This window comes from Gopherus evgoodei, chromosome 19 (assembly GCF_007399415.2).
Source record: "Gopherus evgoodei ecotype Sinaloan lineage chromosome 19, rGopEvg1_v1.p, whole genome shotgun sequence".
In the NCBI taxonomy this organism is placed as follows: Eukaryota; Metazoa; Chordata; order Testudines; family Testudinidae; genus Gopherus; species Gopherus evgoodei.
The window spans coordinates 21,976,803-22,002,389 of NC_044340.1; the positions used below are offsets into that span (position 1 = coordinate 21,976,803).

The 25,587-nt window shown below is 45.3% G+C and overlaps 2 protein-coding genes across 7 annotated transcripts in view; both read right to left on the reverse strand.

The window, feature by feature from the left end:
• Positions 1-18,327, reverse strand: part of TREH (trehalase) — a 30,064-nt gene extending 11,737 nt beyond the window's left edge. The window contains exons 1-2 of one of the 5 annotated variants that reach the window (XM_030538299.1): positions 18,100-18,327; positions 15,835-16,131 (exon numbers count right to left, since the gene is read on the reverse strand). Coding sequence is in view for 3 of the 5 variants with exons in the window: in XM_030538297.1 (XP_030394157.1) it covers positions 9,360-9,472 (113 nt within the window). In the remaining 2 variants the exon portion in view is untranslated. Of the gene's footprint in view, positions 1-9,359; positions 9,852-11,271; positions 11,316-14,388; positions 14,420-15,834; positions 16,132-18,099 lie in introns of those variants that run through there. The other 4 variants (XM_030538301.1, XM_030538298.1, XM_030538297.1 and 1 more) reach the window with 4 other exon arrangements.
• Positions 18,328-18,422: 95 nt separating this feature from the next.
• The window catches only part of DDX6 (DEAD-box helicase 6), a 30,088-nt gene continuing 22,923 nt past the window's right edge, over positions 18,423-25,587 (reverse strand). For both annotated transcript variants that reach the window (XM_030538305.1, XM_030538304.1), the window contains exon 14: positions 18,423-22,701. The gene's annotated coding sequence lies outside the window, so the exon portion shown is untranslated. The remainder of the gene's footprint in view (positions 22,702-25,587) is intronic.

Genomic DNA, 25,587 nt, shown 5'->3' on the forward strand with positions numbered 1-25,587 from the left:
TCCCAGTCCCGGTCCCGATCCCGGCACCGATATGACTCCCGGCACCGGTCCCCGGCACCGCGACGATCCTCCGTGCCGGCCCGCGCAGACCCGTACTATCCAGGGTCGGCCCCACCGTGGCCCTCGAGACAGCCGTCCGTATCCTCCCAGACGGACAGCGGCTATGCGCTGGGCACCGACCGGCAGGCGGCGCTGTTTGGTGATCCGCCGCTGCAGGACCAAGGCCCACAACAGTGGGGATTCTGGACACCCTGGGCGTACCATCAGGCCCAGGGCCCCCAGCAGCTCCCTGCTAGGCCGGCGACTGTGGAGCGTAGGGCCCCTGAAGCCTCCTTGTCTCGCCCCCCTCCCTCCCCGGAAGGGGACGAAGGGTCCAAACAGCAGGACTCCGCTGTGGCTCCGGAGACAGAGGCGAGGGCTGAGGAAGACCCTCAGTTGGACACTATCGTGCCTAGGGTCTCATCATCCTCCTCCGCGGATGAGGCGGTGGCGGGTACCTCCTCCAACAGTCCCCCCCCCGCTGGATCTTAGGGCGCACCAGGACCTCCTCAGGCGATTGGCTCAAAACCTGAATCTGCAGGCAGAGGAGGTCTCGGAGATAGAGGACCCAATTGTCACCATCCTCTCTTCTGATGCTCCCACCAGGGTCGCCCTGCCCTTCATACGGACCATCCAGGCCAATGCCAATACTATCTGGCAGTCCCCGGCCTCCATCCCTCCGACAGCGAAAGGAGTCGAGAGAAAGTACATGGCCCCTTCTAGGGGCTATGAATATCTACATGTTCACCCGACTCCCGGTTCACTGGTAGTGCAATCGGTGAACGATAGGGAGCGTCACGGCCAGGAGGCTCCGGCCCCCAAGTCCAGAGAGGCCAGGCGGATGGACCTCCTTGGCCGTAAGGTGTATTCGGCTGGGGCGCTGCAGCTCAGGGTCTCCAACCAGCAGGCCCTGCTGAGCAGATATGCCTTTGATTCCTGGGTGGCAGTGGACAAATTTAAGGAGCTGCTGCCACAGGATGCTCGCCAAGAGTTTACGGCCATCTTGGACGAAGGCAAGAAGGTCGCACGCACGGCCTTGCAAGCCTCCTTGGACGCTGCGGACTCGGCTGCCCGTACCCTTGCGTCAGGAGTTACGATGCGTCGCATCTCCTGGCTGCAGGTTTCCGGCCTTCCGCCGGAACTCCAGCATACTATACAGGACCTTCCTTTCGAAGGCCAGGGCCTGTTTTCTGACAAAACAGACCCCAGACTCAAGAGTCTGAAAGATAACCGAGTCGTTATGCGGTCCCTCGGGATGCACACTCCCGTGACGCAGCGTAGACCCTTCCGGCCACAACAACAACAACAACAACAACGCAGGCCATTTTCCCAGTTCCGCCAGCGGCAGGACCTTTACAGGTGCCGCGGCAGGAACGGGAGGCGCAGGCAGTCGGGGAACCAAGGGGGGCAGAACCAAGGCTCCTCAAAACCCCCGCCTGGTCCTAAGCCTTCATTTTGAAGGTGCGCTCGAGGGCGCAGTAACAGTTTCCCCTATGGATCCTTCCCCCCCGTTTTCCAACCGCCTTTCGTTTTTCCTCCCGGCGTGGTCCCAAATAACATCGGACCGCTGGGTCTTAAGCGTGGTGCAGACGGGATACCACCTGCAGTTTGTTTCGTTTCCTCCTTCCCGCCCTCCTTCCTCGTCCCTCTTCAGGGACCCCTCTCACGAGCAATTCCTTCGGCAGGAGGTGCAGACGCTCCTCAGCAAAGGAGCTATAGAGGCGGTTCCGAAAAACGAGAAAGGCAAGGGGTTTTATTCCCGCTACTTTCTGATCCCCAAGGCCAGGGGGGGCCTCAGGCCTATCCTCGACCTGCGAGAGCTCAACAAATACCTCGTGAAGTTGAAGTTCCGCATGGTATCCCTGGGGACCATTATTCCATCCCTGGATCCGGGAGACTGGTACGCCGCCCTCGACATGCAGGACGCGTATTTCCACATTGCCATTTGGCCGCGCCACAGACGCTTCCTCCGCTTCGTTGTGGGGGCTCGTCATTATCAATTTGCGGTCCTCCCGTTTGGCCTGTCCACGGCCCCGAGGGTGTTTACAAAATGCATGGCAGTTGTCGTGGCGCATCTTCGGCGCAACCGTGTCCACGTGTTCCCTTATCTGGACGATTGGTTGATTCGGGGCACGTCGGAACAGCAGGTGAACAGCCATGTCCGCGTGATCACCGGCATGTTTGCGAGTCTGGGCCTCTTGATAAACACAGACAAGTCCACCCTGAGGCCCACTCAGAAGGTGGAATTTATCGGGGCCGTCCTGGACGCCACTGTGGGCAGGGCCTCGCTGCCTCTGCAGCGGTTCCAGACCATGGCGGCGATCGTTCAACGCTTGCGGTCAGCCCCGTTGACGTCAGTGAGGACATGTCTAACCCTGTTAGGCCACATGGCGGCGTGCACCTTTGTGACCGACTACGCTCGGCTCCGCATGAGGCCTCTCCAGCTGTGGCTTATCAGTCATTACAGGCCAAGGCAACCGTTAGACATGTTAATCACAATCCCCCAGAAGGTCTTAGATTCCCTCGGCTGGTGGTTGGACCAGTCCGTATTGTGTGCGGGTCTTCCCTTTCACCCGTCTCAGCCCTCGGTATCCCTGACAACGGATGCCTCAGATCTAGGCTGGGGGGCCCACCTAGGGACCCTGCGGACGCAGGGCCTGTGGTCCCAGGAGGAGGTGGGGCTACACATCAACATGAGGGAGTTGAGAGCGGTCCGCCTTGCTTGCCAAACGTTTTGTCATCAGCTTCAGGGTCGTTGTGTAGCCGTGTTCACGGACAACACGACGACCATGTATTATATCAACAAGCAGGGCGGCACCAGGTCCTCCTCCCTGTGCCTCGAGGCGATACGACTCTGGGACTTTTGCGTAGCCCACTCCATTCACCTCAGGGCTTCCTTCCTTCCCGGAGTACGGAACACGCTGGCGGATCGATTGAGCAGATCCTTCCTGTCACACGAGTGGTCCCTTCGCCCGGACGTCGCTCTCTCCATTTTCCGGAGGTGGGGTTATCCCCGGGTGGACCTCTTTGCGTCCAAGGGGAACAGGAAGTGCCAAGCGTTCTGCTCCTTTCAGGGCAGGGAGCCGGGGTCGATAGCGGATGCCTTCCTCATCCAGTGGTCGACCCACCTGTACTATGCGTTTCCTCCGTTCCCTCTGGTTCACAAGGTCCTCCTGAAGGTGCGCAGAGACAGGGCTCGTGTGATCATGGTGGCCCCGGCATGGCCCAGACAGCACTGGTACACCATGCTGCTGGACTTGGCCGTAGCCGACCCAGTTCCCCTGCCCCTTCATCCGGACCTGATTACCCAGGACCACGGGTCTCTCTGTCACCCAGACCTGCAGTCGCTGCACCTAGCGGCGTGGCTCCTGCGTGGCTAACTGGTTCCGAGCTGCGCTGCTCCACGCCTGTGAGAGAGGTGCTCTTGAGCAGCAGGAAATCGTCCACAAGAGCCACATATTCGGCGAAATGGAAACGCTTCTCCTGTTGGTGCGTAGAGAGAAATCTCCGCCCTATGGAAGTTTCGGTAACCGAAATCTTAGACTATGTTTGGTCCCTCAAAGAGCATGGTCTGGCCTTATCGTCGTTGCGAGTCCATCTAGCAGCTATCTCCACCTTTCACCCGGGTGCGGACGGTCGCTCCGTTTTTTCTCACCCGACGGTGTCGAGATTCCTTAAAGGGCTGGAACGGTTATTCCCTAACATCCGTCCCCCTGCTCCAACCTGGGGTCTTAACCTGGTGTTGTCCCGGCTCATGGGGCCCCCCTTTGAGCCGTTAGCTACTTGCTCCCTGCTTTACCTCTCTTGGAAGGCTGCCTTTCTAGTAGCTATCACCTCAGCTAGACGGGTGTCGGAACTCCGAGCCCTTGTGGTAGACCCCCCATATACGGTCTTCCACAAAGACAAGGTGCAGCTTAGACCACACCCTGTCTTTCTACCCAAGGTGGTCTCAGCCTTCCACGTCAACCAAGAGATTTTCCTCCCGGTTTTTTTCCCAAAACCTCACTCCTCAGGCAGGGAGCAGCAGCTCCACTCGCTGGATGTCCGTAGAGCTCTCGCGTTCTACATAGAGAGGACCAAACCCTTCCGCAAATCCCCCCAGCTTTTCGTGGCGGTAGCGGACCGTATGAAAGGGCTTCCTATCTCCTCCCAGAGGTTATCCTCGTGGGTTACGTCCTGTATCAGGACCTGTTATGACTTGGCCCATGTCCCTACGGGCCGTGTGACTGCGCATTCTACCAGGGCGCAGGCGTCGTCGCTGGCTTTCCTTGCCCGTGTGCCCATCCAGGAAATCTGTCGGGCAGCGACCTGGTCATCGGTCCACACCTTTGCTTCCCACTACGCCCTGGTACAGCAGTCGAGAGAGGATGCGGCCTTCGGAACTGCAGTGCTCCATGCCGCGACTTCTCACTCCGACCCCACCGCCTAGGTATGGCTTGGGAGTCACCTAACTGGAATGGATGTGAGCAATCACTCGAAGAAGAAAAGACGGTTACTCACCTTTGTAACTGTTGTTCTTCGAGATGTGTTGCTCACATCCATTCCACACCCGCCCTCCTTCCCCACTGTCGGAGTAGCCGGCAAGAAGGAACTGAGGAGCGGGCGGGCCGGCAGGGATATATATTGGGCGCCATGGCGGCGCCACTCCAGGGGGCGACCTGCCGGCCCACTGGAGTTGCTAGGGTAAAAAGTTTCCGACGAACGTGCACGCGCAGCGCGCACACCTAACTGGAATGGATGTGAGCAACACATCTCGAAGAACAACAGTTACAAAGGTGAGTAACCGTCTTTTCTGCTAGATACAACCTGCTTCATAAACTGCAGCATGATACAGGCTTATCAGCACGGACAGCAACCCAGACATGCTGGAGCCTTAAGGCAGGGGCCAGTCCACACACACACCGCACCAAACTGTGTTCAACGGGGGGGAGGGAGGGGAGAAGGGGCAAGTAACCAGTTACACAGTCAGCCAGCCAAGGCCTGTTAAACCCACTAATCTGTAGGAGTTTAAATGTGGTCCCTTAACTCTTAGGCATGGATGGTGCCTAGGAGACCATTTACACTGCAAAATCAATTATGACTTGGTCTCACCTGACAAACAGGACCAAAACATGTTACAACTATTCACAGAACCACATAACAGACCTGTAAAACTGCCTGGCTAGAGCATGGCTCTGTGACATGGAAGGGCAGGCAATATACACCAGTCATAGACTCATAGACTTTAAGGTCAGAAGGGACCATTATAATCATCTAGTCTGACCTCCTGCACAGTCAGGCACTACCCCAGCCGTGTTTGAAGGGACACTGCCTACTTGGAACCCTATCAACGTTAATTAGGGTTTAAAGTACTTCCACGTCCTGCCTTCAACTCCCTGCCACTCTCTGGGATTGTTTTATCACATTTTCCTGTCTGTTTGTTTTAACTTATACAAAGAGTACAGGAAACTCAAAGACTCTTCACAGAGTAATCATACTGAAATGAGAGAGAAGATTATTATTATAGGTTGGGTTAAATTACTTTGAAACTGGTGAGTGTAAACTTCATTCAAAATAAACTTAAGATACAATAGGGGCGTCAAATTAAAACACAGACTCCTGACAACATTCAGTGTGGGTGGGGGGCTTTGCTGGGGATTGTTTGGTATAGTGGTGTGTTTCTCTTCCACACAGACACAAGAGAGACACAGAAATAGCATAAAGTCAGAGGCAGTCTGAACAGTCACTGAGAGCATGATCCTAATGTGATGATCAGGCTTACACATTTATTCTAATTGTGAGCTCAACAGTAAAAAGTATATGAAAGTTCATAAAGTGTCACATTAACCTTGAACAAATGTTTACGGGAAAAGGTATGGAAGGGGAGACTGACTGAACTAATCTAAACAAAAAGGCCTAATGATATAACTCCACGATTGTGCTGAAATCATGCCTAGTAATAAACAGAAGATGTAGAACTGTAAATTAATCAATCAAAATTGGTGTTTTGGATATTAGCCATACATGTGAACAAACAATAAGGGGATAGGATATTCCGCCCATCACTCCATTTTTGAGTTCTTGAGGAAAGAATGGATGGGGCAGCCTTTCACTGCTGCCACTCCCACCCCTTCTGGGATACTGTATCTTCTTTGTCCTAATCCTGGGGTATGTCTTGACCTGACTGGGCCAAAGAGAAGACTCTAGATGACATCACCACCCCATCACTTCCAGCTGAATCCCAGAAAATGGCTGGGATAGAATGAGCTCAGACTAACAGCAACAGCAGCAGCTGTTGCCCATCTCAACCAACTGCCCTTTTGGGTAAACAAGAAGTTATTACCATCTTTGATCCCATCTAAGAAACTGCCAAACAGGATTTTTCCTTCTAAAAACTTCCCAGCTGAAGGAAAAAGGAACAAGGAAATGTTGCTAAAATTAAAGCTTTACTTAATCTTGGGATTCCCGCTGAGGCCTTATCCACTAGCCTTACCCAGAACATCTCATCCAGTTCAAGGAGAACATTTTATCTAGCTCTCTGGCATCCAAAACCTTGGACTGAATCTGGACTCGTCACTAAGGTTTCTTTATTGGCATTTCATAAAGTTATCCCTAAGGTGATCAGGCTCAGATGTAGGGAACGGGTTAGGGAGCATAACAACTCCAAAGTACATAATTATAAATCAGATTATATTCATATTCTAAAGTACACTGACACATACACATTACATTCTACATTGTATCACATAAATCACGGCTGTTTTACTAATTTTGTGAACCAATCCCTGTAGAGATGACGAGCTGTTCACGCACCATAAAAGTGTGCTAGTAAGCAAAGCTGCAAGCTTATCACATACCCCTCTTGCTACTATTTCTTTATCTATTAGCTATGTATTATTTATAAGGCCACTTGTGCATTCATGCTTTGTCAACTGTTAACCTATTTCCTTACTTCTGTTTTCTTTCACTGGCCTAACCCCACCTGTGTGACCCCACTCCTCCTGACTTGACCATGCAGGCACCATGTGTGCAAGGTCACAGCAGCGGGATCAGGGCAGTATGGTTTTCAAAACAGCATCCCCTGTCCAATACATCTGATTTTGTCTCAGTATCAGATCAGTGACAAACCTTAGAAAAGCAGGGTTGTCCTGTTTAAAACCAGATGAATGGCCTGTCTGAGCAAGCTCCTCACCCATCTCTTTTAAAACTCTTGGATGCAAGTTATTTGGACCTGCTTATTTAAAAGTGTCCAAATTTAGCAGCTTAAGTTTAACATCTTTCAGAGATACTAGTGGAATGAAAAACATCACCCCCATATAATGAAACTATCACTATACTATCTGTCCCCCGCACCCGCCATTATAGAACAGAAATATTTAAACACCTCTGACTTTTCTACATTATTATTAACAATTCTACCATTTTCATCTAGTAATGGATCAACACCATTGTCAGGATTCTTTTTGTTCCTAATGTATTTAAAAAACTCCTTATTGTCCTTAACTCTGCTAGCTATAGATTCCTCTTTGTATCCGTTTACTTTTCTTATCAGTTTTCCACAATTCCTAACTTCTGATTTTTATTTATTTATTTATTTTACTATCAACTTCCCTTTTCTTCCATTTGCTATATATATTTTAATAGATGCCTTCACTTTCCCTCTAAAACAGGTCAGGTGTTTTTTTTTAAAACCATTATGGCCTTCTTCCTCAATTGTAGGATTGTGGCTTTTGGGGCATCTAAGGTGTTCTTAAATCATTACCAAGTATCATTCACATGCTTCTGATAAAATTCTTCCTCCTAGCTGATTTAGCTCATAATTGTTCTCAACTTTATGAAATAGGCCCAATTAAAACACCAAGTATTCTGCTTCTGCCTTATAAATGTGGTCAATTCACAAAGTTACAAATTGCAAGCTAGATTCCAGCCTACCACAGTTCTGCTTCCGCTGCTCCCTCCTCCCACAAATATGCTACCCCAGAGCGTATGACCAGCACTCTCCTCCCTTGATCCAATTCCTACAGGCTTGAGCTTCACCTACCTCTTTTGTTCCTCAAGCTATATTTATTTTACACCCACAGAAATTATGTCAATTGTTTTCAATTTTTTAACCCCCCCTCTGCCGTCCACACGTATTTAAACCTCATCCATTGGGGCCCAATCACTCTTTCCAAACAGGAGAGGGTAAATTAAAATGGGAAGCTTGTTACCCTAGCCATAAAGATAAACTGATACAGTGCTTTCCATCCAAAGGCCTCAAATCACATTACAGAGGAAGTCAAGAAAGAGAGAGGAAAAGTGACCAAGGGCAGAATCTAAGGGTTCCCCGTATAAGGCTCCTGACCTAGCCAACAGATCCTAACCCTTCCTGCAATGAGAACTTCTCTAACACAAGCAGCAGGAGGAGAGAAGGACCACCCTTTTTAGCAGCTTCAAACTGGCTTTGAAACAATCAGGCAACAAAAGCTCAATAGACTATGCTAAAATTAAGCTACCTTAGCCATTCAAGATTTGAATTTCATAGCACAGGGATGCTGCAGAGTTACTGGCACAAAAGTGTAGTTTCAGTAACCAGATCTCTGCTCATTGACTCCCTATATTATTCCCACCACTGTAGTATCTGTGCACCTCACTTTCATGCATTTATCACAACACCCCTGTGAGTTATGGCAGTGCTATTATCCCCATGTCATAACTAGGGAACTTAAGCACAGAGACATGCCCACGTTCACAAAGAGAGCCTGAGGAAACTGAACCCAGGTCTCTGATGGCCCAGGCTAGTGCCTTATCCACTGCACCATCCTTTCCCTACTCCTTTCAGAACTCAGCCTACAGAACCCTTGCATTTACACAAAACTACTTGACACAGGTGAGTACTATAGGATACTGATCATTCTCCACCTGTCAATCTAGCACCTTTCAGAGTTATTTTGTGTATTACCTGTAGTGCCTGAGGCCCAGCTGAGATTAGGGCCCCACAATGCTGGGCTCTGTACAAACAGAACTATACAACCCAGCAGAGCTAGCAATCAAAACAGAGGCAGAGGGGAGCGATGGATCATGCACACCAGCAAAGGGAAGGAGAAGGGCCCCTAGGAGGGCTAGGGAGGGGAGGGAAAAGGAGTAAAGATCTTAGAAAGTGTACACACACACCTTACAGGTCACTCTCAACATATTCTTATTGCTTCCCAAACTTCTACCAGCACTGTGCATCTAAACAGCTCTTACTTGTATAGCACAGCCCAGGACACTTTATTGGCAAAATAATTAGATTATGTCCCTGCCCCAAGATCAGTCACCAGGAGACCCACCAACTCCCCATGGACCCAGGAAGTAGTTACCTCTCACAAGGAGGTGGGAGCCCATAGACCAGTTCTTGCCATCCTGGCACAGAAACAGAGATGCCAACAAACAAGCACCAGGCTGTCATCAAAATCCTTGCAGAGCAAGCCATTTGAGAGGAGAAGAATGAAGTGTTTGCTCTTCTGCTGAATCATTAAGTTAGTTGCATCAGATTTCACCCACCTGTACAAAGGTCTATGAAGCAAAGTCTGAGATAAACTGCATGCATTAAGGGGGGGGCTAGCATTAGATTTCAAGAGGTGTGTCTGCTTCTACAGTCCTTGGCAAAGACAATTATTTGGAACTATTTACTGTAGCTTTAACTCTCAGATACACAGCCTGAAAACTGTCTTTATTGATATTAACCTATTGATAACAGTTCAAGTCTCTGGCGCAGGGTGGGGTAGCTTCAGGGGCTCTTATGGCACCATATGGCAGTAGTGCACCCCATCATGGGGTGAGGATGGGAGGAAAGGAAGAGAGTTCAGCAACAGAACAAACAAGTACACCGTACACTACAGAAAAAGGTCTGTGTGAAGGGACTTATATTCCAAGCCCCAACACCAGGCACCTCATGAGGGCACAGGGAAGGCCAGAAAAGGAAAAGAGCAGGGAGAGAGTGGGGATTGACCCATGGATGGACAGACGAAACAGAAGGAACCAGGGTAGATAAAAATCAATCGGATTTTTTAATATGAATTGGATTTTTTGCTAAAATCCTTTTGAGGAAAAAAACTCTCTCATCATGGAATAGAAATTATAAATTCTAATTCTATAGTATGAGACAATATATTCATGTAATGTTTAAGAAAACTTTTGTAAAAGAGTTCCAGTAGTTCATGGATTAGGAATCCAATCTTATGGGGTTCCAGGGGCTTCTGTATAGATTATTCAGGTTAATCTTTCTACCTACTTAATGGGACTCAGTGCTCAGTCTAGAAGATACCATTAGAGATGTTTAGTTTTGCAGTTTTCAAACTGTGGATTTGTCTCTCCAGACATAATATGCTTGTTAACAGCAAAAATGTTTTAAAATAAATAATATATAGAGGGGAGAAACAACAGACCTCAACTCTACTGTCCTTCTGAAAAATTGTGTATACAGAGTCGCTTACCTCTCTCTAAAAGTGCAAAGTTTCAAAAAGTTCAATGAATAGAAGATTGTTGGGGGCAGAATAGATCTGGACAAGGAGAAGTCTGGAGATAAATGTGAGAAGGGAGGGACAAGACCCAAGAACCTCTTAAAGCTAACTGGCAAGGTGGTTATAGAAATGTCCTAATTCTGGTTCACCAAAGAACATCATGTGAAATCTTAAATAAAAGTCAGGGTCACACTGATCATTAATATCATTGTGAAATGTATGTAGAGATACCATATATGGAGTTATGTATATATACTGGAAATACCTTGATACATGATCTAAGAATGCAGGCGTCACCAGCAGAGGGAGAGAAAAGTTTTCTTTCAGACAAAAGATGTTTATCAATATCTCTGTTGGATGTAAATTAAGCATTGTAAACTAACACAATGATGTCCCTTTACATATAAACGTTTGAAGAAAAGTGAAGTCAGCAGCACACTTGAAAAACAAACCATGAGATGGTAATAATTCCCTTACCCTGTACCTAGGAAGTAAACAGAAAGTGTGTTTACAGACTCTCCTTCAACCAAGGTTGAAGATGCTGCTAAAGTCTTTGGGTGAGAAACTTCTTTAGACCACAGGTTAATTAACTACTTAAGTTTAGTCTCTAGAAATCATGTAATTTGTATTTATATGTAATCTTTTGTTCCCAATATCTTTACTGTCTCCTGAATCTGTAATCCTTGATAATAAACTTACTCTTGTTTTCACTATAAAGATATACAAGTGCTGTGATATTAAGTCAGGTGCTGATCCTAAATTGACTCACACAGCATAGTATGTACACTGTTCCATTGAGGATAGCAGACCTGGTATTTCCGAGAATCTTCAGTGGATAACGGTCTGGATACTGCAGTGAATACTTCAAACTGGCTCAGGGACTGGGATGAACCTACTGTTAACCTGCAAGGCAAAGTAACGGTTGGCATAGCCCAGAGATGTGTGCTTGGGTGGCTAATAGACTAGTGGTATCAGGGAGCTGACAATCAGTTAAGCACAAGCAAATGTCCCTCATGCTACAGCCAGGGAAGTAACAAGGTGATTCTCAAACCTGGGTACCGCAAGAACCATCAATGTTCTTCATAGCCTAGGCAACAATCGAACTAAGTCCTTTTACCACATGGGTCTCTCGCATTTCCCCTAAGATTTTATGAATATGCAGGGGGCAACTTCACTTTGCAACAAGCTTCCCCAAGAGTCTTGTTTGTTTTACAGATCTGAGTTTAGTGCTGATTAAAGATGTCTGCTTACCAACCCTGGAGACTGACTTTAGTATTAACCCACTCCACACAGCAGGGGCAGTAAGGCAGGCTTCCACCCCATGCACTGCCAGTATGCCTCCAACTTGACCTGGAGGAACCCCCAATAAGGGAGTTCCATCTCCTAGACCAATGGTTCCCAAACTGGGATTCGTGAACCCCTGGGGGTTTGCAAAATGTTACAGGGGGTTCTCGGGAAAAAATTCCCTAATGGTGGACAGAGCTGTCCCTAGGTACCCCGAGCAGCCTGGGGCCAACAGCCTGGAGCCCCTGGACTTCCAAAAGCTAAGCAGATCAAAGCAAGCATATCTATCACACTGAAGAGATTTAAACTTCAAGACTCCTTATAAGAAAAAGGGAGGTGGATTTTTTTGCTGTTTTTAAAATTAAATAGGCAGCTAGGTTGTTTTTTTTTTTTAATTATTATGAAGAACAAGTTTAAGCTTTGTTGTAATGTGTGTTGTTTGCCTGGACTGCTCAAGATCTGAATGCTTATGTAGGAGGAACTCTGAGTCGGCTTCTTAAATAACTTCATGCTGTTTCACATCTGATACTCCTTGATGAAACATAGGAGCCTTGTCTTATAACAGGCTTATTCAGAGTGATACAAGCTACGAAAGTGAGATCTTGGAAGAGTGTTGCTATTTGCATAATGTAGTAAAAATACTGTAATGATAAATAATAATGCATAGTGTGTAATAAGCATGTCATAAAAAATATATATTTCCAAGATCACTGCTTTTATCATTTAAACTTATGTAAAATAGAAAATCCCTGGAAATATTCATTTTTAAGAGTGAGTTCGTGAGACACAACATTTTAGTGAAAGGGGTTCACAGATTGTTAAATATTGGGAACCATTGTCCTTTACCCAGCTAGGCATTGCCCTCACAAGGGGCCAGTTAGTACAAGAGGGACAAAATGGAGACCTGTCTCCTAGCAACTTGATTGAGATCTACCAATTTGTTTCATAAAAGCTACCAAACAGCCTCAGATGGGGACAAATTTTGGTACTTAACATCCTTACCCTGGATTTTGGCAACAAAGGCTCCAGATGGTGTGTCTATGCCACCCCGAAACTCTCCAGCTCATTAAGTCCATCATTATTTTAAATAATCACTTTTGCCAATATCACTGGAAGCTACAAATCTCACTCCCTCTTGACATTTTCCATTTGGCAAGTAGTGATCCCTATCCTTTCCCCTCCCACCCTACATTTAGAAGGGCATTTAAGATCACTGCTGCTTCATTTTATTTCACTAAGGGCAACGCTTTGAAGTGTGATGAGTGTGGTTGGAGCACCAGCTCTGGGAGAGAGGTCTCCCAGAGCTGCAGGTAAACCACATCCCTTACGGGTGTAGCTTGCAGCGCTGGAAGCCGCGCTCCCAGCGCTGTGGCACTGATTACACTGAGGCTTTACAGCACTGTATCTTGCAGCGCTCAGGGGGGTGTTTTTTCACACCCCTGAGCGCGAAAGTTGCAGCGCTGTAAAGTGCCAGTGCAGCCAAGCCCTAACAGTCAGGAGAGATTTTACATCAGTGCTAGTTATATGAAGACAAAAGTCACTTCCCTTCTGGTCCTCCCACAAATTCTGGCAGCTACTTGTAGAGAGGAATGTGCATTTCAATAGAATGGGGAATGTTTCTTCTAAACCTCTGCTGTACTGAGATTTTTTTTAAACTAAGAAGAACACTTTGCATCAGGCTGCTACACAGTCCTCTTCAAAACGATACAAACATACATAAAAGGCAGTAAAAAACACAACGACTCATGCCTTGCAGCACTCAGGAAATGCTTGAACGCAAAGAACATCCTCTTCCCCAAGCCCCTAAAATACTCCAGCAAGTTTAGCACCTCTTTCCGTTGCTGCAGACAAGACTTTGGGCATATCTACACTTCAACCAGAACTGTGACTGCAGCATGGGTAAACTCATCCAGTATTCCCGGCCTCAGGGGACCTACCCCAAACAGTGTGAGGCTTTATTTGTTTTTTACCCACACGTGTATGTACACAAACACTGCGGAGCTTCTGCTCTGCCTTTCGATTTTTGCCATCCCTAGAGCAGGTAAGAGTGAGAGGCACAATCGGTGTTTCCGGCTCCCCAAACGTACCGGGCGAGGTGACTCTGGGCCCAATGGCAGGAGCTCTCACCCCTCATCAGCAGATGGCCCGGCCCGCCCCGCCCCCACAGGCGCTCACCGCCCTGCTCACCGCCCTGAGCTAAGCCCCGCCCCGCCCCACCCCCACAGGCGCTCACGGCCCTGAGCTAAGCCCCGCCCCTCCCCGCCCCCACAGGCGCTCACCGCCCTGAGCTAAGCCCCGCCCCGCCCCCACAGGCGCTCACCGCCCTGAGCTAAGCCCCTCCCCGCCCCCACAGGCGCTCACGGCCCTGAGCTAAGCCCCGCCCCGCCCCCACAGGCGCTCACCGCCCTGAGCTAAGCACCGCCCCGCCCCGCCCCCACAGGCGCTCACGGCCCTGAGCTAAGCCCCGCCCCGCCCCCACAGGCGCTCACGGCCCTGAGCTAAGCCCCGCCCCGCCCCCACAGGCGCTCACCGCCCTGAGCTAAGCCCCTCCCCGCCCCCACAGGCGCTCACCGCCCTGAGCTAAGCCCCGCCGCCGCCTCACGTCCGCTCCCCTTGGAGCTTTTCCTAGGTCTTCGGCGCGGCTCCAGGGGCTCCTCGCGAGCCTCGGGCCCGGGAGCGAATCGGGGAGGAGCAGATCCGACATCTTCACCCGGCTTGCGTGGGTAATGGAGGCGAGAACGAGCGCGCGCTCTACGTGCCGTACTTTTGATTGGTTATTCGTGCAGGGGCAGCCAGCCAATCAGAGGGCGCTCATTCCCTCGAGAACTGATGGGGAAACACACCAGCTGCTGTGAAGCCGGGTCAGCCCTTTAGAAGCCCACAAGCCATGCTCCTAGGGCCTGTTACCGCTGTTAGGGGAGCTAGCTGGGGCCGTCACGCTCTCACGGCACTGTAGACAGCCTACAGGAAGAGCCTCCACCCTATCCACTTCCAAAATGCAGACTACAGCATTAGACCGCTTTATGTCAGACATCAGTATCCGAATTCAGAAGGGGCAAAAGTTGAGTTGCTGAGGCTTTTTTGTTCGTTTTTTAGTAACAGCACATTACTAAGTGGTATCAAGCCACTTCAGACAGTTGATATGAACAGAATATTTTCTATTCCAGATTGCCAGAAGCCTGTACCAATTTTAGAAAGTTAACACTACCCCTATTGTAGGAGCTAGTTTATGAGATAGAAAGGGTGTTATGGTGTCAAGTACCAAATAAAACGATCCCTAAAATTACAAAAAAAAAAGTCTAGAGAACTGTAAGAAAAAGACATTACTAAAATTTGACACAATACCAATCCAGGGGTAGGCTCTAGGGGTGGAACCTCCCGTGCATTATTCCAGGCACCTGAGATTCTTACACCTTGGGGATACCACAATCAAAGACAAGCAAGAACTTAACAATGTTTGAGTTTTTCCCTTTTCCTGTACAAGCAAGCAGTAAACACAGCTCTTCTCTGTAAATCTCTGGAGAGTGATTCCTCCCTGGGTCAGGATTCCTTTCTCTCGGTAACTTAAACCAAAGTATATTATTTCCCTGTCTTCATGTACAAGATAAACAGTTTACAGACAGACAGAGACAAAAAATAATTTGCTTAAGGGTTGGTAGATTCTGTTCAGTTTATCATGGATCACAAAATCATTTCTAAACAGGCAGAGGTAAGTGATCTTAACTAAGGTCTATGAAACTGAAACAAGTAATTCAATTACTTGGACGAAGCCTTTTAAAAAGTTACTTGACTGAAATAACATTTCTTATAAACCCACAGCATCACTTTCAAGACAACTCCTTAGACAAGCAAATTAATGAATATTAGGAATCTTATTCAAAGCAAATCCCATTAGTTGTTTACCACAATTAGCTTACTTTTCCATCTGAACAATTTAGTGTTAACTGAATTTATTAGTCCTTTAAGTTACAACATATAATTTCAATACACCATTAAAATTACTACAAGAATAGTTTAATTCCTTGGGATGCTTTTGAAAACATCTCACCAATGATGCTGAAGTCTTCATAGTATCACATTGCAGAAACAGTGCTGGAATAAGGAGTTGGTTCTTCTCCATGGTGTGTGATGGCTTGTTTCCCTTTTGCTTGTTTGGAGATGAAATGAACAGGAGTGTGTTGAGTTGGTATCTCAGTTCAGAGAGTCTTCCACAGTCTCACTGAAGGTGGAAGACCCCTCTTTTTCAGGGGCTGGCAGGATCCAAATATCAGCTCCTGTCACTTTTACTGGCTCAATACCTTTATAGGATGGTCCTAGTTGTATCTTCAGTTAATGAATATGCAACCTGCTAATACATACACAGCAAAGTTGTAAATATTCAACATCCTGGTCATATCGCTTGTCTCTCTGATGGAAAACAGTGCCATTTAGTCAACTAGTTAGTTCATTTGGAGATATTCATCAAGGTTTAATACCAGAATTTGTTTCAAATTGCTCCAAACCCATTTCTATTTAAAATTTGCTCTGCTTTTAAAGAGTTTTTAAATTTAGGTAATTCTTAAACAGTCTAAACTTAAAATGGTCAAGGGCAGCGTAGTCTAAATACTTGAATATGTGGTTCTTTTCTCAGAGGTTGGTAAGAACGTTTCTTAAGCACTGCGAGATACCTAATTAATATAAACAAACATTCTATAGTCAAATAGCTTCTTGTAGTAGTAACCAGTTTAACAAGATTACTTGATTTTATATTCATACATGAATAGTGAGATGTTATGTAACAGTGCTATAAGAAAGTTATTGCATTATATTCTTGCATATAGATACGAAGTGTTTGCAAATGACCATCACAAAAAGAGTTTATACCACCTTAGGCATTTAAGGAATTAGAAAGGTTCTAACCACTGTAGTAGAAACTTGTAGAAGTAATCAACATAATTCCCAATTTTACGTATTTCCTTAACATTAAATAGACTTTAGAGTGCCTATTAAAAGAACAAAAAAAACCCCACACTTTTCAACTAGAGTATGTCTAGCATTCTTTTTGCAAGGTTAAAACTGAGGTGTCTTTCTGGAGAAAGGGAGATAGATTCCTGGCCTAGCTTTTGTGGCCTTTATAAACCAGGTGCTCATATCCCTTAAAGAGGTATCCTGCTCTTTGAGAAGACACTCCTGTTGGCTATTTTACTTTTAACCAAACAGTTCCCAACACTACTAATCTACAGTAGCTTCACCCACAATTATAAGAGTTCTTAACAAATGCTGTCTATGCAAGGCAGTTGTCACATTTATATTGCTAGAAAGATGTTTAAAACAGCAAGACAGAAGAGTGGTAAAGGCAAAGTGTTATTTGAAAAGATGGCACCAAAACACTGCTCTTCGGTAGCAAGGTGGGCACAGCAATATCAAACTATAAAGCTTCCATATTATAATGAAAATAACTATTTTTACAGAAATTAGACTCATGGACTTATTTCACGCATAGAACATTTCCAGCTAAAGAGGTAGTGTTGCCTAGTGCACAGCTCTGGTTTCTATTCCCAGATTAGCCAGTAGCCTGCTAGGTGGCCTTGAGCAAGTTACTTCACCTCTGACCTCCTTTGTAAGGGGTTTTGAAATCTACTGATAAAAGCCTTATGTAAGAGCTAGGGCTTATTATACACGCTCCTAATAATTACTCAATTATATAATCATAGCAGAGAACATCCACTTGATAAATGCTTTAGCAAACAACTGTGATAAGGATGATAGGGCCAGCCTGAATACAAAGGTGCAGCATAATTCATTAACTATCAATTGTTCAAATCAAATTGGTATTTGCAAAGGAGTACTGGTTAGCCAGGGCTGTGGGCAGGTGCTTTGGAAGGTACTGTATACCCTTCCTGCTGAGGACTGGTATTATGTGGAGCGCTTTACTTCCTCCTCACATGGCTGTCAATACACTAAAATCCTAACTTGCAACAGCCTGTGCTGCAACAGCCTGTGCTGCCCCAGCCCTATGCCCTTCCTAAGCAGCCTGTCAATTATGAAGTGGTTTTGCAATATGCACAAAAACCCACAGAGCTGTGCAGAGACAAGACTTTTTATTCTTATTTAAGCTAAACAAACGTTTTCACTGAACAGGCACTGTAGTTACTGAATGTGTCACTAGTACATTTCCATTGGTTTCAGAAGGCTAGTTAAAATTTGCAGTCCAAGGTCATCATTCAAACTACTGGCCCACTTAAAAAAAAAAAGTCTATACATATCTTGGATGAGCAATTTGTTAGAGATAGGTGTCCTGCACAGTAAGTGCTAATGCGATCCAGCCTAGCACCTTCAACAGAAGCCAGTTTGTACACAAGACAGCCCTGCTATCAGGTAAGAAGTTATCTTGCAGGTGGCACTGTTCTGCTGTTTGCTTCAGCTGTAATACCGCTGCTGAGCTTGTAGAATTCTTCTGCTATACAGAAAGATTGACACCCTCTTCTGCAACTGTTGCTTTATTTCTCAGGCCAGCCTGGAGCATGCAACTTACAGCAAGAACACATATGCAGGATTTGGATGGAGGAGGAAAATAGGAATGAAACTTCTTGCACAGTAGTACGGAAAACTCGTCTGAAGGATAGAAGCAACAGGAAACAGACACCAAGACAAATCTGGAGTTCCAGTGAGCATTTATTGAGCCTCATCAACAAAATCAGGATTTTACCATTCATCTTTTCTGCACTCCGAACTCAGTGAAAATTTTCACATAGTCACAGCCTTCCAACCCACATGTACATACAGATATACACATTCCCAAGGAAAACTCAGCTCCACTGGACAGTTTGCCAATTAAACAAAAAGCCAATTTTTCCCATCCCTTGAATGTTCCAAAATTCTAGTCCACTCTGTTCACTTATTAGTGGAACACAGCCCTTTTAACAGGGACAAATTGATTATAAACTCATTTGAACTGCAAACAAAATTTTTTAAAATAAGTTCCAGTTTATTGAAATAAAGGGAACAGTGACTATTTTTCTCCAGACACCCCTTCCTCACAATTAGTGGTTAAAATACAGCAAGCCTGTATCTTAGTATATCCTATCCCTCCCCCCTCCCATTCCCAATTTTGTCTACACAAGAATTTAATAATGCTTCAAGTAGGGGAATACTTTAAACTGCAGAATGGTGAAGAGAGCAAAGCTATAAGGCATACTACCCTCCTCATGTACCCATTTTTCATCTGTCTGACATACTTTTCACTCCAGACACCATGTATTTGTTGTAAAGAGAAGTCTTGGTTTAAAATTGGACTAAAAGGGTCATGGCATCTAAATATTCTTGGTTTGGACTAATTTTACCAAACTTTTGCAGTGGCAGCAACATTATTCTAGTCCCTGAAAGCAGAGTTCATTCTGTTCCCGTGAACCAATAAGCTCCTTGGCACCGGCATCATCATCAAGTCCATTGCCGGCAATGGATAATACACCAATAGAATCAGATTCCTGGCATGAAGAGACAGAAGTTCATATATTTGTAAAAAACTAACTAGAAAAAGGCTTTAAACAGAAAGGCTGAATGATGGTATCTTCATGCCAGCATTATGTCATTGATGGAATACAACCATCGAAGCATTTCTAAATCCTTGGTGTAGACACCCTCCCCATTCCCACCACTAAAATAAAGAACAAAGTTAGTCAGAATGAGATGATTTGATGCCAAAATGTATGCAAGGTCTTTGTGTCGAGCTTTCATGTTCTCACCCAGCTCCGTACAGACAGACACAAAGCAGAAGGCAAAGGAAAGATGCTCCCATCTCATTCTGGAAATGAAAAAATATTTACGACCATCCCACCCCCCTCCCCTTGGCGAAACCCTCCAGCTTCAGCAGTGCATTTATACAATACACTTTGAGAAGCCAGTCTAGATTTGTAGTCACGATTCAACTGGCTACAGACTTGTGCCCCCATTTCACTACCACCTCCTTTCACTTGTGGGATTTAAAATACAGGATCTAATATCAGATTTATAGGTTAACAATGTAATGTTTTGCCTTCCTGGGGGAAAAGGATGGAAAAGCATGTAAACATTTCAATATCCCACTAAGAACCTGACCACAGAACAAATGTTTGACCTGGGGATTATTAAAAGCAGGTACTTGCTCTGAAATAATACATGGAAATGTTGACAAGTAGTCTGTAAAAATAAGGAGCCAGAAGAAACCTGACAGTCAAGTTTTACACACTCCTTGATGAGGGAGAAATAAAGACTAGGATTTGCCTAGTCATTTGGAGCATCTTTCCTTTTGCAAGTTCATGTACATTTTAGAGATAGCCTATTAGCACCAGAATCAGACCACTTCCTTCCTCTAGAGAAAGCCACCTAAAAATGGTGCCCCGATAGTCTAGGTAAGTGTCAATCCTCAGAGGCTGACTTTAATACTTTCAATTTAAAAATTCTGTGCTTCAAGAGGGACCATCAGAACATGGCACCAGGCTAACCTATCACAAATCCAGGCAGAGCACACACTTTTGACTCTCAGTATGGCTATCCTTTTCTCGTTGCATGTGCATGCTCTGTCATAAGAATTTTTATTTTCACTTTTCTTTTTTATCTTTGTTGCACTAAAATGATCCCTCTTCTGTCTCACTGAAAAAAAAATCATAAGCTGGCTGCAGTACAAGAGCAAGATTTTACTTTTGGTCAAAATTTACTACCCACAAACTCACTCCCTCCCCCCCAAAACACCCTAAAACTAGTTTACATTTGGTACCTGCCAACTTGATAAGTGGCTCACAGAGGGCCTGTGACCAAGCTCTTGAGTTTGTACTTTAGTGCAGCTTTTTTATAGTTATTACAGAGTCACTGTAGATATGGGGGTGGGGGGAGAAGGGGAAGAGGGGTACACACTTTTCACCTTGAAAGTTGTCACCAGGAGGCACCTGGCTCTATTTCTGATCCTCAAGGAGTTTAATGGATAAATCTGCTTCCCCTGCTCCCTCCTCAAATAACCCAAATAATTTCACTTTTTATAGTCAAAATGGGGAGAAATTATTATTAATTCCCATATCCATATTCAGGTAAACAAGCATGGTGTGAGTACAGCATCGGTATATGCGAAGTACAACTGACCAAAGGGGATTGCTTTCATCCAGGTGCCTCCTGACAAACTGTAGTTGAACAGGCTAAAAGGAAATTAAAATTAAAAAAAGTTTACCGGTTTCGATTTGTCTCACTCCTTTTGCCTGTAGATCAGGCCAAACATCAAGCATGTTGGGAGGGGCACAATTTAAAGCAACACTATTTGACCATAAAGCATTCTCCAGCAATATACAATGCAGAATAACAGACAGCAATTCATGCCAAAACATAGAAGATGGCAAGCAGCTTTCTGCAGCTTCAGAGTTAACAAGTTAAAGGATTTGCTTTTTCCGGCTCAAATCTATATAAAAAATGTTTTTTTGGGCAGAGTATGCACAATGCTGCAGGAGCTGAAACACCCAACAGAGCTCCAGAACGGTCAGTTTATGCATGTAAGTTGGTTTTCTATTGTTTCTTTTAAACCCAAATTCACACCTATGTTCTATTTAGCTACAATGATAGCTCCTGGATTTCCCTCATGCCAAGGTGGAACACAGGTCTTTGCCCTCAGAGCTTGTAAAGTTCCTGGAATTTTAAGAGGGAAATCAAAGCGTACCTCAAGCAAGTTAAGCTATGGATTTTTAGACTTTTCCAACCCAACAAGTAGTCTTTTCCAAAAAGAGCGGTACAGAACAATATTGCAAGCACCAGACCAAACCCACCCTGATAAGGGACGCTTGTCTAGGCCTGCTCTTCACAGAGGTCAGAGCACTTTTCAGATGTTTAGTGTTGCAGAAAACTGAGCCCCTCTCACCGTTAGCTGCTCCCATAATCAGTCTAATCCCTTTAGCCCCAGCTACTTTCATTTAAAAAAAAAGTTATATACGAACCCAAAACAGAAAAAACATATTTACAAGTTTATACAAGTATACACATCCAATTTTCAATGGGACACTGTGCCAGAGGAAAGAGGGCCATGGTTCTGAAATAAGTCTACATATCAAGTGCTGTAACTACGAATGGAGACTTATGGAAACCAGTCTTTAGTGTTCTGCTAGAGCATATGAACTTTTCATATTGCTCCTGCAAAAGATGATAGGCTGCTCTTTCCTTCTAGAGCTATGATGTTGCACCTAATCAGCCCAGATTTTTAGTTGTTTTTGTTTTAAATACATGTATTTACAGTGTGAGTGAACTGCAGTTGCATATCAACTCCTCCAATTTAAAAAAAAAGTTAAACAAAAAAGGTGTTACATTACTGATCGTTTCATCTCACGGCCCTGGGCTTGAATATTGTTGGGGGAGGGCAAGAGAAGGGTTGGAAATTTTTGACCTGGAAAGAAAAAAAAGCTGTTGATTCCACGGGCTGTATCTGAAAGGTGATATTCTGAATGGTCTCATAGCATAAGGCACTTTGCACGAATAAGTAACAAGCTGTTTAGCTTTAAAACGGATGAGTAACCAGGGAGAAGTTGAAATGCACTCAGTAAGCTGTTGGAGAATTTGAAATCGCAGACAAACTTCTGTTCATCAAGTTTCTTCTCTTTTCAGGGTTTCTCTTCTTCTCTTGCTGCTGCTGCCCCTGCGCCCCCCAAAAGAAAAAAATTTAAAACCAGCAGTTTAGTGCAACTAATGTTCAATCAGCACACAGTGCAAACAAGTGAAAAAACAAAAAAGTATTCCTTCTTTTATCTTCTTTCTTCCTTGCTGCCAAATTTAAAAAGAAAAGAAAATACGTCTGAGCTCTTTAGTCTTCATAGTTCCAAAACGAAAAGAAGATGAAAAACCCAAAGAGAGAAGGATATCCCCAAAGAAACAATGTGTCACAGATCTGGATCAAGGGGCTTCAGCTTCTGGTGTTTGTAATCAAAGCCTAAAAAAAAAAAAAAGATCCTGCAGTTAGTTCTCTCTAACATTGTTTTCAAAATCAAGGAAAAAAAATACAAACAAGTAATTCAGTTTTATGATTTAGCAGCTTTGCTAAAGCTAACTAAAGTTCTAGTCACTTTGCTTGATCAGCTACACAAGCCTAACATTCCCTACTAAATGAAAGGATATAGCATGGTATATGTTGATGACTGCTTTTATAGCAAACATAAAGACTGTCGAATAAAGTAACAAAAACGGGAAGCTGCCACTCAAACTGAGTGATAGCCCTCGTCCAGACTAACTCGCGGCATCGGCGGGTTAAAATAGATTGCTCGGGGATCGATATATCGCGTCTAGTCTGGACGCGGTGTATCGATCCCCGAGCGCGCTTACATCGATTCCGGAACTCCATCAATCCGAACGGAGTTCCGGAATCAACACGGAGAGCCGCGGACATCGATGCAGCGCCGTCCAGACTGGTGAGTACCTCGATTTTAGAAATTCGACTTCAGCTACGTTATTCTCGTAGCTGAAGTTGCGTATCTAAAATCGATTTTAATTCCTAGTCTGGACGTGGCCATAGAAAGGAAACACCCAAAAGATGAGTGCATGGAAAAAAGGAACTTTCCTTTAAAAAATAAGAAGCCATCATTTGATTAAGTGGCTAAGCTCTTTAATCAAAGATTTCAGAACAATTTATTTACAACTCTGAAAGCCTCCTGTACCTCAAGCACCCAAATCCCAAGCGCAGGCTACACTTCCGTGCCTCAGACTACCCCCAATACAGGCTTTCTGCTGTCAGTGGCTCTCAAATGGCAGCTATAAGAGGTATGCTAGCACCATTCAGCCTTCTGAAGGCATTCTAAAACTTGTTTTAACCAATTCCTGTACACTAAATCTTTAGTTAAGGTATTACAATTAGTCACCAACATTTTCCTTCAAAAAGAAGGCTGCTCCACCAGCCACGCAATGGGTATAAGTTAGCCTGTCTTGACCAGAATTATTAGTTTCCCCTTCAATATTTCCAGTGAGGAAACATATTGTTATTTCTTCCTTGGAATAGTTTTACGAAGTTAAATAGTCTACTCCTATATCTAGTTTCACAGTGCAACTCTTTCTAGAATAAATAGATTATGCATTGTTTCAGAGATCCATTAAGATTCTTGATCAATATTTTGGTTCATGTTTCTAGAAACAAAAGAATTTACTTTCTCCTTTTCTATCATCTATAGGGAAGATAGTACAATGACTGAGGATGGAGTCAAGTGTCCACAAAGTCTCTGGAGGTCTACACTGCTGAATTATAACCTCAGGGTACGTTAACTAGCACTACAATTCCAAACAAACATGAGGGATTTACCTCATCAACTGCAAACATTTTTGCTGGGTAGGCTGAAGCATAAGCAGGAGAATCTCAGTCTGTGGTGCTAGGAAGTCAGACTAGCATTTTGGGGTTTTATTTTGGTTTTTTTTTTAAAGCCATTTCAGAGAGACATCTAGTGGCAACCAAGGTGAATTACAGAAATAAAAGCAGCAAAGAATCCTGTGGCACCTTATAGACTAACAGACGTTTTGGAGCATGAGCTTTCGTGGGTGAATACCCACTTCCTCAGATGCATGTAATGGAAATATCCAGGGGCAGGTATATATATGTGTGCTAGCAAGCAAGCTAGAGATAACGAGGTCAGTTCAATCAGGGAGGATGAGGCCCTGTTCTAGCAGTTGAGGTGTGAAAACCAAGAGAGGAGAAACTGGTTCTGTAATTGGCAAGCCATTCACAGTCTTTGTTCAATCCTGAGCTGATGGTGTCAAATTTGCAGATGAACTGAAGCTCAGCAGTTTCTCTTTGAAGTCTGGTCCTGAAGTTTTTTTGCTGCAGGATGGCCACCTTAAGGTCTGCTATAGTGTGGCCAGGGAGGTTGAAGTGCTCTCCTACAGGTTTTTGTATATTGCCATTCCTAATGTCTGATTTGTGTCCATTTATCCTTTTCCGTAGAGACTGTCCAGTTTGGCCGATGTACATAGCAGAGGGGCATTGCTGGCATATGATGGCGTATATTACATTGGTGGATGTGCAGGTGAATGAACCAGTGATGGTGTGGCTGATCTGGTTAGGTCCTGTGATGGTGTCGCTGGTGTAGATATGTGGGCAGAGTTGGCATCGAGGTTTGTTGCATGGATTGGTTCCTGAGCTAGAGTTATTATGGTGTGGTGTGCAGTTACTGGTGAGAATATGTTTCAGGTTGGCAGGTTGTCTGTGGGCAAGGATTGGCCTGCCACCCAAGGCCTGTGAAAGTGTGGGATCATTGTCCAGGATGGGTTGTAGATCCTTGATGATGCGTTGGAGGGGTTTTAGCTGGGGGCTGTATGTGATGGCCAGTGGAGTCCTGTTGGTTTCTCTCTTGGGTTTGTCTTGCAGTAGGAGGCTTCTGGGTACACGTCTGGCTCTGTTGATCTGTTTCCTTATTTCCTCATGCGGGTATTGTAGTTTTGAGAATGCTTGGTGGAGATTTTGTAGGTGTTGGTCTCTGTCTGAGGGGTTAGAGCAGATGCGGTTGTACCTCAGTGCTTGGCTGTAGACAATGGATCGTGTGATGTGCCCGGGATGGAAGCTGGAGGCATGAAGGTAGGCATAGCGGTCGGTGGGTTTTCGATATAGGGTGGTGTTAATGTGACCATCACTTATTTGCACTGTGGTGTCAAGAAAGTGGACCTCCCGTGTGGAAATAAGTGATGGTCACATTAACACCACCCTATATCGAAAACCCACCGACCGCTATGCCTACCTTCATGCCTCCAGCTTCCATCCCGGGCACATCACACGATCCATTGTCTACAGCCAAGCACTGAGGTACAACCGCATCTGCTCTAACCCCTCAGACAGAGACCA